The sequence below is a fragment of the Ovis aries genome, chromosome 6 (genome assembly GCF_016772045.2).
Source record: "Ovis aries strain OAR_USU_Benz2616 breed Rambouillet chromosome 6, ARS-UI_Ramb_v3.0, whole genome shotgun sequence".
NCBI classification, from domain to species: Eukaryota; Metazoa; Chordata; class Mammalia; order Artiodactyla; family Bovidae; genus Ovis; species Ovis aries.
This window is the reverse complement of record NC_056059.1, coordinates 112,038,021-112,050,192: the sequence shown is the minus strand read 5'-3', so window position 1 is coordinate 112,050,192 and position 12,172 is coordinate 112,038,021. Positions and strand designations below refer to the sequence as shown.

The following is a 12,172-nucleotide window of genomic DNA, read 5'->3' as shown; positions in this document are numbered from 1 at the left end:
GAAGCCCTCTTAATTCTCTATTTCTATTTGAATAAGAGTTATATATTGGTTTGTGTAGTATTCAGAATTTTTTTCTTTGATTTGCTGGTAGTATTTAAAAATGGGAAAAATTTTTAAAATAGAAAATTTTATTTAGATTCCCAGATTTTTGTGAATAATTGGAAGATCTGGCAATTCTGGTCTTCTTCCATCAAGGCAACACTTACCAGAGGCACAGAGAATCTCTGCTACCACCACCTCTGATTGTCCAGCTCCCCCAGTCCAGCCCACACACTTTGCCCTTCATGCTTTGTGCCTGCCTGCGTAGGCATTTGAATTTGCCATCTTTAATTTAAATATAAAATTTGCAGTGAGTTGTGAGTATGAAAATCAGCTTTGAAAGTTGGCTGGATTCTATCCCAGAATTCTGTTTAGTACAGTTTTTGAAAAATGATCCATGGCTTTCATCTAAATTAGGTGCATAACTGAGTATCAGAAATGTGTCCTTAAATATGTTGCATTGAAAGTCAGCTGTTTTATTGCAATGCCGTGTTTCCTGATTTATGTTTGGAGTGAAGGCATTTATCCAGTAAAGGGATAGTTTCTGCCTGGGACACTCTGAACCTATGGCTAATCTTCTAAATGGGCCAGAGGAAACAAAACCCAGTCCTTAAATCCATCTGTACCGAGTACCCACCTTGGACACAAGACCCTGCGTTACCCAAGGTTAGCCAAGAAGCAGTTCCCACCTCTTTTTAGGGCAGTTCAACACAGGTAGAAATAAGGCAAAAGAGAGTTTTGAAGTGAGAAAAACCTGTCAGAACTTCAGGGTGAGCCTTCTGGGAGTTCAAGGCAAGGCATTCTCATATCCAGGGGATTCAGGGAAAAGTTAACAACAAAACTGTTAGTTTGTAACCATCCAACAGAAGGTTCAAAGCGGTCCATCCTAAAGGAAATCAGTCCTGAATATTCATCGCAAGGACTGATGCTGAAGCTGAAATTCCAATACTTTGGCCAATACTGATGGGAAGAACTGACTCACTGGAAAAGACCCTGATGCTGGGAAAGATTGAAGGCAGGAGGAGAAGGGGATGACAGAGGATGAGATGGTTGGATGGCATCACTGACTCGATGGACATGAGCTTGAGCAAGCTCCGGGAGTTGGTGATGGACAGGGAGGCCTGGCATGCTGCAGTCCATGTGGTCGCAAAGAGTCGGACACGACTGAGCGACTGAACTGACTGACTGGGAGATTGGGTGTAACAGATCATCCAGCCTGGACTTGCACTTGCTGCTTGTTTCCTGAGTGCACTTTGACTTACGTGAAACATGGGTCTGGAGAATGATGAATGGCAGCTGACGTGGACGTGATGGGGAAGAGTAAGGACCTCCCTTTGTGAAGTCCTCTGGTGGGAGGGGCTATCAGGTGGTGATCCTGACTTGCCATATAGAGGGGTGGAAGTCTGGCGTGGTAAGAAAGGCTTCAGGAATATTACTGTAACTCAACTGTTTTTCTCTTCTGTTGACATTACTTCAAAGTTGCTGTTTTGGGCTGTTTGGCCTTATTTTGCATGAATACATCATTTATTAATAATAGCAATTGTTGCTGTTGGAGAAGGAAATGGCAGCCCACTCCAGTATTCTTGCCTGGAAAATTCCATGGACAGAGGAGCCTGGTGGGCCCCAGTCCATGAGGTTGCAAAGAGTTGGACACGCCTGAGCGACTGAGCATTATTGCTCTGGTGTAATTTCAGCATCATGAATACGAATGCCAACTTAAGACAGATGAAAATGGATTTGAACATGGTCCTCCAAGTGCCAGAGACTATTGTTAATTTCATTTTGAAAGATTATCATCAGCATGAATGCAAACGTAAAATCCTGGAGCCTTCATGGACACCCAGTACCTCTCTCCTTTGTCTCAGAAGCACTGGTCTGATGGCTTTTATAGTTTGTGATACCACCTGAGCTCACACAAGGAAAGAACTTTCACAAGCTCACACAGTATGTGTTGTTGGCAGCTGTGGGACCAGACCCCACGTCTTGTGTTCCTGCTGCAACGCAGTCTGCTGCACCTTGTCAGCCATGAGGAGTAGTGTCAGCATGCTCTTATAGACTGTTGGGGGGGTTAGTTTGGAAAGACCGATGCATCTATGTAAGATTGCTATGGGAAAGTATTTGTTGTTTTGAAAATTTTAATTTTTTAATTGAAGTATAGTCTCTCAGTCGTGTCCAACTCTTTGCGACCCCATGGACTGTAGCCTACCAGGCTCCTCCCTCCACGGGATTCTCCAGGCAAGAGTACTGGAATGGGTCACCATTTCCTTCTCCAGGGGATCTTCCCAACCCAGGGATCGAACCCGGGTCTCCCGCATTCCAGGCAGATGCTTTAACCTCTGAGCCACCAGGGAAGCCCATAGTTGATTTATAGTATCATGTTCACTTCAGGTGGACATACAGCTGAGTGACTCAATTATACATACACACACATATATATATGTATATACTTATACAGCTGAGTGACTCAATTATACATATACACACATATATGTATGTGTATATATACTATATATATACTTATACATATATATGTAGATAAAAGTATATATACACATATGATGTGTATGTGTGTGTGAATATGTGTGTGTATATATATATATGAAAGTTGCTCAGTCATGTCTGACTCTTTGCAACCCCATAGACTGTAGCCTGCCAGACTCCTCTGTCCATAGAATTCTCCAGGCAGGAATACTGGAGTGGGTAGCCATTCCCTTCTTCTATATATGTGTGTGTGTGTGTGTGTGTGTGTGTGTGTGTGTATTTTAGATTCTTTTCCCTTATAGGTTATTACAAGATACTAAGCTCCAGGAGTTGGTGACGGACTGGGAAGCCTGGCGTGCTGCAATTCATGGGGTTGCAAAGAGTCGGACACAACTGAGCGACTGAACTGAACTGAACTAAAGCATAATTCCCTGTGTTATATAGCAGGTCCTTAGGTCCTTGTTGGTGATTTATTTAATATATAGTCCATGGGGTTGCTAAGAGTCGGGCACGACTGAGCGACTTCACTTTCATGCATTGGAGAAGGAAACGGCAACCCACTCCAGTATTCTTGCCTGGAGAATCCCAGGGACAGAGTAGCCTAGTGGGCTGCCATCTATGGGTTCACACAGAGTCAGATACGACTGAAGCGACTTAGCAGCAGCAGCGGCAGCAGCAGTGTGTATATGTTAATCCCAACCTCCTAATTTACCACCCCTCTTCTTTGGTAATGGGACCAGCCTTACTTCTTGGAATGATTCATGACTGAAATGGGACAAGTGATTACCCATTTATGCAGGACTGAGAGGTGTCCTGGGGACAGTTGAGGCTTGGTGCAAAAAAGACAGCTGGCCACCCTACTTGTTAAAATATTAACATATAATTCTTAAGATGCTGCTTTTGGTGAAGAAGCAGAAGTCTTCATATTCTGAATCATATTTTCCCTCAAAGTTTGCATATTATTTGCAAAACTTTTAGAAACATAGTTACACCTTCTATTCTATGGTTACAAACGAACAGTTCGTCACAAACTAACAATTTTGTTAACTTCTGCAGTGTGTATTATGTTTATGTAACTTCTTGCTGCCACCTAGTGGCTAAATCCAACAGGGCCTTAGGGATTAGCAGTTTTAAATGTAACATTTTTTTTTTTTTTTTTAATTGTCTGGATATTATTTCTTTCTTTTTTTTTTTTTTAGTTTTTTAGTTTTTTAGTTTTTAAATTTTAAAAACTTTAATTCTTACATGCATTCCCAAACATGACCCCCCCTCCCACCTCCCTCCCCATAAATGTAACATTTTGATGTTTAAAAGCTTTGACACAAAAACAAACCAGTTGGTCAAATTAATTTGTCAAGAGATTGTTAGTAATTAGTCAACATTAAGAGACCTTAAAATGATAAATGTATAAAATTAGGCATATATATAAATTTTAAGACATATATAAAAATGTATAAAATGTAGACATTTTGGGTGGCTCGAAAAATATGGTTTTTATTTTCATGTAAAGCAGCTTTCATGCCAGATGTCTTTCATGTAGTATGTGTATAAAAATGTTTATTTACTTATTCATTATATTTACCACCAGTTATGGTGTTAGGGCTCAGTAGTTGAGGCAGACGGATTTAGCTGCTATATGGCATGTGGGATCTTAGTTCCCTGACCAGGAATCGAACTTGCGTCCCCTACACTGCAAGATGGACTCTTAACCACTGGACCACCAGAGAAGTCCCTCATGCAGTGTTTTTGAAACTCTTTATTGAAGTACATCTTACATGGAGAAAAGTGTTCATTATCATAAGCGCACGTGTATGAGTTTCCATGAAGTCAACACACTTGATTAAGTCATTGCCAACCTCTCCCCCAAATATAACCACTGACTTTTAGCTTCATCATTTTGCTTGATTTTGTACTTCGCATAAAATGGAATGACATAAGATGTATCCTGTTACGTGTAGCTTCTCATATAACATTTTAATGCTAAAGTAATTCATGTTTCTTTTCAACCTGGACAATGCAGTTGTTAACAAAGACAAACTAGATTAGCCAAAAACATGGGAAAGCCCAAGCCAATCTTATGATTTTCGTATTTTTCCTGATAGTCTTCTTGAGGGAAGCAGTGGTATGTATGAGGTACCTGTGTGTGCGTGTGTGTGTGTGCGCGTGTACATGTGTGTGCGCATGTGCTGCACAGAACCTATATACATGCATTCGCATCTGTACAGAAGAGGGACTGTATTCCACACCCTGCCTTATAACCTGTGTAAATTCTGTTCTCTCAACATTGTTTTATTTATGAGATTCATACTTAACAGAACGATCTTTTAAAATTTATTTACTTTTAATCAGAGGACAATTGCTTTACAATATTGTGTTGGTTTCTGCCATAATCAACATGAATCAGCCATAAGATACACAAGTCCCCTCCCTCTTGAGCTTTCCTCCTACCTCCCACCCCATCCTGCCTCTAGATGGTCTCAGAGAGCCAGGCTGGGCTCCCTGCATCATACAGCAACTTCCCATTCGCTACGTGTTTTACATAACGTAATGTATATGTTTCCATGCCGCTCTCTCCATCCATCCCACCCTCGCCTTCCCCAGCTGTGTCCGGAAGTCTGTTCTCTATGTCTGAGTCTCTATTCCTGCCTTGCAAATAGGTTCATCAGTACCGTTCTTCTAGATTCCATATATATGTTTTTCTCTTTTTGATTTACTCCACCCTGTATAACAGGCTGTAGGTTCATCCACCTCACTGGGACTGACTCCAATTCAAAACAATGTGTCTTGAGCTGGATGTGCCTTATCTGAGAGGACCGAGTCCGGTTCTGCGGTCCACAGGCGGTGGTGGGTGGATTATGGGCTGGAGGCCGGAAGGCTGCGGCAGTGGAGGGGCGGGGCTTGTGAAGGGGCGGGGCTCTTAGGAAGACCATCTCCCTGCTCCTGGCTGCGGGGCTGTTCTGTGTCTGGTCACCCAGCCACGGTGGGCACAGTAAATGTGTCCCCTTCTCCATCCCCTTTCCTGCAGCATCGGGATCATCTACGGTTTTGCGGCAAATCAGTACATGAGGACTCGCGTGGAAGAGACTCGGAAATTGTCAGACAGTAACTTCAACGACCTGAGAACTCTCCTGAATGTGGTGCCAGGGGTAAGGACCACAACCTGTATTTCCCTTGACGCTTTGTGTTTGAGGCCTTTTGGAATTGCTTGTATATTTGGAATCACATTTGAACCTGCTGAAATCCAGGTGTTGTCTTTTAATTTTGTAGATAAAAGAATAAAGGCCTAATGAGTGTTTTTTTTTTTTTCAAGAGTACAGAGTCTCATTTCAGAATTAGTGCTCTTATTTCTGGAGAAGGAAATGGCAGCCCACTCCAGCATTCTTGCCTGGAGAATCCTGTGGACGGAGGAGCCTCGTGGGCTGCTGTTCATGGGGTCCGCACAGAGTCAGACACGACTGAAGCGACTTAGCATGCATGCATGCTCTTGTTTCACTCCACTTTATTTTTGTCTTTATTATGTTATTATAATAACATAACACTTATTATAGAAGTGCTTAAGCATTTTAAAGATCTCCTGATTTCTTTAAAAAGCGATATCTCTGGTGTCACTGTCCTTTCTTCTTGGCAATAGAATTGACCCCACGTCGTTTGCTTGAAAGTGCTCTGGTAATGACACCTGTTTCATAAACACTGATTTGCTAATGTTTGTGTGCACGTGTGTTCTCATTGGTCAGTCGTGTTCGACTCTTTGTGATCTCATGGACTGCAGCCTGCCAGACTTCTCTGTCCATGGGATTTCCCAGGCAAGGATACTGGAGTGGGTTGTTATTTCCTTCTCCAGGGGATCTTCCCATCCCAGGGATTGAACCCTCGTCTCTTGCCTTGGCAGGTGGATTCTTTACCACCGAGCCACCTGGGAGTCCTGCCTAATTTTCAGATGTTAAATCTCTTTTTATTGTGGCTTGGACCTCAACAGGAGTTTTCATGTAACCCCCCCCTTTTTTTTTTTTTTTAAGCAAATCGACTATATACTGGACCAGTTTACCCACCCTAAGGAGAAAGCATTTGACGATTTGGATAGTGAGTAACATTGAACATTGCCTCAAATTTGGTTGTTTGTCTTGGCTAGAAAATGCTGTGGTCATTTCCCGTAAAACATAGACTAAGAAATGAAGTATGCTGTTTCTCCAGTTTCTGCGTGAACACAGGGGAGAAACAGAACCGTAATTCCCTGGTGTTACTGACAGTGCGTTGTTGGTGACTCAAGACACTGAAACCTCACATTTATTGTGGAAACGCTCTTGCTGTCCTGCAGCCACGGCACTTCTGCTTCACTCCCCTGAGGGTGAAGAAAAGCGGGTCTCTGTCCCGTCTGCCGTTAAAGACACAGCGGGACCCAGAGGAGCTGTGGCTTCCCGAACAGAGGGGTGGGCGGTGCTGTTTCCCGAGTGCTCAGCTGTTAGCAGCCAGGGCCTCTTTTGCCCTCAAGACATCCGGTAATGCCTGGAGGCAATTTCAATGTCCTGATCAGGTCGGGTCCCATTCATTGGTAGAGGCCAAGGATGTGGCTAAAAGTCCTACAAGGCAGCCCAGCAACAAAGAGGGATCCGCCTCCAGGTGTCGCTAGAGCCAGGGTTCAGTGACCCTGGTCCAGCTGGAGATGGGGGCGGGACGTGGGCAGCCAAGGATCAAGATGAGAAGGCACACAGGTTCCTGGGTCGAAGAAACACCAAGTCTGCGCTAAGTCTTCTGAGGGGCGCAGCCGGTGTGGGCACTTTGATGTGTGCCAAGAAATTGCCACATAACAGTGTCTGCCCAAGTGGGCTATGAGGTGCAAAGTGGGAGAGACTAAACCAGGCCACAGGACCCTGCCCTGGGACCTAGAGGTCAGAGGCAAAGAGAGAAAGAGCCCATCCTCAACGTCCCTTATACTTCTTGGGATTTAGATATTAACTCGTTGGTGGGAGACGGCATTTACGAGCATCTCAAACCCAAAGTGCTCCCTGTGCTGAAGGACATCAAGGACTTGGCAAAAGGTAAGCGCCGCGGCCCCGGGACCCAGACGGCGTCCACCTGTCCCGCCTCCACTGGGACAGCGCAGCTTCCCACCCTCCCTCCCTCGCTGTCTTCCTTCCTCCTTCCACACCTGGCCCCACACTCTTCACAGTCTCTTCTGCCAGCACCCTACTTCCCATGCAGCCGTGAATCCCAGCGTTCATTCTGATGAGAGTCCCTGAAGGTGTTCTCCTCCAGACCCTGTGCAGCGTGTGCTTCATCTGCCGAAATGCCACAGAACCTTCTTCAACTAATACATGTGTATACATGTGTATATATGTATATGTTAACTCTGTGTGTGTGTTGGTCACTTGGTTGTGTCCGGCTCTTTGCGACCCTATGGACTGTAGCCCACCAGGCTGCTCTGTTCATGGAATTCCCCAGGTTAAAAACTGGAGTGGGTTGCCATTCCCTTCTCGAGGGGATTGTCCCAACCCAGGGATTGAACCCAGGCCTCCTGCGTTGCAGGCAGATTCTTTACCATCTGAGCCACCAGGGAAGCCCTGTATTATCTCTGTCCAGAGACAACTGGGTTCCTAGACTATGTATTTAACCCTGTTAAGGATTGAAGTTTAAAACAGCAAGGCCTACCTTTAGACTATCTAAAGAAAGCTAAGCGCTGAAGAATTGATGCTCAATTTTGAACTGTGGTTTTGGAGAAGACTCTTGAGAGTCCCTTGGACTGCAAGGAGAACCAACCAGTCCATCCTAAAGGAAATCAGTCCTAAATATTCACCGGAAGGTCTGATGCTGAAGCTGAAACTCTAATACTTTGGCCACCTTATGTGACGAACTGACTCATTGGAAGACCCTGAGGCTGGAAAAGATTGAGGGCAGGAGGAGAAGGGGGATGCAGAGGATGAGATGGTTGGATGGCATCACCGATTCTATGGACATGTGTTTGAGTAAACTCTGGGAGTTGGTGATGGACAGGGAAGCCTGGCATGTTGCAGTCCATGGGGTCGCAATGAATCAGACATGACTAAGTGACTGAACTGAACTGATCTTTAGATCAGTTAGAATGAGTCTTACCCCATGATTAAATCATCACCAATCACAGCAGAGGCTCAGTGGTACCTAAATAAAGGAAGGTGGATGGAGGAGGAAAAAAGAAAACAACAAAAAAGGATTCCTGCCTTTGTCCTTCCTGGAATATTGATAGGGTATACCAGTTGTCCAGCATTTCACAATGAATCTGCTTAAACTAATGGAAATTTTCATTTAATGGTTAATCTTGGTTCTATGGGTTGAGGATGAGCCCTTCCTTCCCCAGGTGGTAAGGAACTGAGGCTTCCTGCCAACCAGGTCATTGACTGAGAAAGCTGATGGACCAGCCCTGGTCAGTCCTCAGATTAGTGCAGCCCCAGCTGCCAGCTTGACCTTAAGACCTGGGAGATCCTGAGCCCAGCCAGTCAGCTAAGCCAATCCCAGGTTTTGACCCTCACATACTGTGAAATAATAAATCTCTGTAGCTTTAAACTGTTGACTTTCCAAATAATATCTCCTGCAGCAATAGATAACTAATACAGGGAACAATCATCAGTTTCCTCTCCAGGCTTCAACACATGAGGAAGGAGAATGAAAAGCTTCTGATTTCCTAGTCAATATATACTGTGCTATTTATGATTCCTTATCAGACTGTAATACTCTGATTTTAAGGCAGCAGATATCGTATAGACCATTGGATTAATAAATAATCTCTTTTGGGGAAAAGAATCACATTAAATGCAATATTGATTAAATATGCATCCTCATTTCATGAAAGTTAAAATGTAAAACAGAAAGTGAAAGGAGCCTGTGAATCAAGGAAATATGGTAATCTTTAAAAACTGAAAGAGGGCCTGCTGTGGAGTAAAAACATGATTGAAAGAAAAAAATGCACAAAGAGAACAGAGTGTTTTAGATAAAGAGCTCACCGTCCAAGGAGTGTAACCTCTCTTTCCTGTTAATTAGTACATGTTCTTACAACTGAGTGTTACCTCTCTTTCCTCCAGCAACCACACTTACAAACGAGCTCTTTGTGATCATGGCCAAGATGTGGCCCCAAAACCGCGTGCTATCATCTTTTATTGAAAGTTAAACGGCATTAGTTATAAAATGGAAAAGACCTTGATGCTGGGAAAGAGTGAGGGCAGGAGGAGAAGGGGATGGCAGAGGATGAGATGCTTAGATTGCATCACTGACTCAATGGATATGAGTTTGAGCAAACTCTGAGAGACAGTGAGGGACAGGGAAGACTGGCGTGCTGCAGTCCATGGGGTCACGAAGAGACACAGGCTGAGCGACCGAACAACAACGATCAGATGACAGCCTCCATAGCAGAGTGTCAGGCTGGAGTACCGGAGTATTAGAAAGGTGGCTTTGCAATGGAGTAACCTGTGTTTGTTGACTAAGCTCATTAACTAATAGTATGTAGCAGGGGTCTCATAAATACCATCCTTTAAAGTATTGATGAGCAGACTTGATATCACCAGACAACACTGAATATGAAATGAAATGATTTCTGCCTTCTTCGGGGACAGTCAAGGCCTTGACAGAGATTCACCGTCCACATTCATAAGAGAAATCAGAGGCTGAAAGTGTAACTGGGGGCTAGTGGAAATAGGATGGAAGTTTGGTCTGGTATGTTTTTTTTTTTTCTTCCAAGCTCACAAATCCCTTTGAATTCTATGCACAGACCACAGTTTACAAACCACCGATTTTAGCTCAGTTTTTCCAGGTAACCAGGTTATATCTGAGACAAGGAGCTCAGGGTTGTCATAGAGTTGAATAACAAGTTTTCTGCAATGTCTTGGTCACTTGCTGTATGAGCATTTCGGCCACACGAAGGAAAATGAAGCCCAGACTTTTTCCCAGAGAAGTTTCCCTCTGTAGCTGCCACCAATACCCCCTCCCCGGCCCAGTCCTGCATCTTAGCAGAAAATATTACTTAACTGGCAGGAACAGAACTAGGAGGAAAGAATGGGGCCCAGTGGCTCCTTGCTGCTTCACCTTGCAACTTCTTCCCTTGTGTCCAGTAGACACATAAAAACCTTCCCTGTCCACTGCCTCCAGCACCCAACGGATCCTCTGGGTCCACTCATTATAGCGTCAAATGTTGGCACTTCCCCAGCGGAGTCACCAATCCTTGGTCAGGATCTAGATCCTACAGACTGCAACTAGGAATGCTGTGTGCTGCAACCAAGACCAGGCACAGCCACATAAATCAATACATAGCGAAAAGAAAGAGCTGGTGTGACCTCAAGGTGATGCCAGGCACCTCTGCACCCCAGACCCCTCTTGAGCCCGTTCACTGGAGTGTTGGTCTGCCAAGGTCTCCTCCAGCTCCAAAGTTACGTGAACATAAGCACTGTGCAAAAGTGTGCGAGTGATGCAGCGTGGTTGACACGTACTTCACTTTTTTGCCTCGTCGTCGTTTTTCATTTGCTCAATCATGTCTGGCTCTGAGACTCCATGGACTGCAGCACACCAGGCTTCCCTGTCCATCGCCAACTCCCAAAACTTTCTCAGTCTCATGTCCATTGAGTCGGTGGTACTGTCTATCTCATCCTCTATTGCACCTTTCTCCTCCCACCCTCAACCTTTCCCAGCCTCAGGGTCTTTTCTAATGGGTCAGCCTCCTGGTTTGCCCAATGTTTAACATTTGCCTTACAATTCTAGCTGGATCGAAATCAATTAAAACAGACCTTATTTTTCTTTTCAGTGCTTTCCATATTATTGGAGTTTTATATATTTCTTAAAACCAGCCTGTGTGGTTAAATGTTAGCCTCTGGTGTTGCCAGTACTTAGGAAACTGCTTCACTAAGTTTTTTAATTTTTTGCTAAAAATTCTTTGCAGCCTTATGTATCTAGTGGCCTTTGGAGAAAGCAGAAACCTGCAAATGGATTTCTGCAAATCATGTTTGAGCTGCAGGGCAGGCAGGACCTATAAAGGAAGTATGCTATGAGCTGCTAAATGTTAACTAGTTAAAATTGAAAATCTAAAATATCTTTCCCCTGACTTCAGATACATAATATATGGGATCTTGGTAGGCTTGGAATGACTCCCAGAGTTATCACCCAGTAGACCTTTTAGGAAATGCTTTGAAGCCTTTGAGTTATTTCTAAGTCATTCTTGGGACATGGCAGTATAGCCACCCATAAGCCACATGGTCCCTACACATGGTCCCTAAATGGACTCACATTTTCTGGGCCTTCAACTCATTTTATCATCTGTCATTCTTGTCGTTTTTGTTCATTTCTTGCCTTGAAATGACTCATCCTGAAGTCAAAGTGGAAAGGGCTCACGTTAAAGTGTGAGGTGCGCGTTGTGTGGTGAGTCATATTTGGGGATGCTCTTTCGAGCTCTCGTGAGCGTTTCCAGTTGCAGCCGCGCTCTTGCTGCCCTATGGCAGATACTTATTGAGCCTCTAATGTGAGCTGGGTACCAGCTCCACGCTTTGCTGCTGAACCTGGGAGGTAGGTGGAAAAGACAAGAGTCTGAGCTCAGAGTGACTCTTTGATGAAGTCTCTATTATTATCTCAAATTACTGTTAAGATAGTAGTTCTTTCACTACCTTGTTATAGCATCTTCGGCAAACTCTTTCACCTCTCAGGA

General features: G+C 44.2%; 1 protein-coding gene and 1 non-coding gene across 50 annotated transcripts in view; one reads left to right on the top strand and one right to left on the bottom strand.

Moving 5' to 3' along the window:
* The window catches only part of PROM1 (prominin 1), a 146,310-nt gene that overhangs the window by 86,522 nt on the left and 47,616 nt on the right, over positions 1–12,172 (top strand). For all 49 annotated transcript variants that reach the window (XR_009601103.1, XM_060417444.1, XM_060417455.1 and 46 more), the window contains 3 exons: positions 5,546–5,666; positions 6,537–6,600; positions 7,467–7,556. Coding sequence is in view for 48 of the 49 variants with exons in the window: in XM_060417444.1 (XP_060273427.1) it covers positions 5,546–5,666; positions 6,537–6,600; positions 7,467–7,556 (275 nt within the window). In the remaining variant the exon portion in view is untranslated. The remainder of the gene's footprint in view (positions 1–5,545; positions 5,667–6,536; positions 6,601–7,466; positions 7,557–12,172) is intronic.
* Positions 2,319–2,390, bottom strand: TRNAS-GGA (transfer RNA serine (anticodon GGA)). The gene has a single exon. It is a non-coding gene; the product is annotated as a tRNA-Ser (tRNA).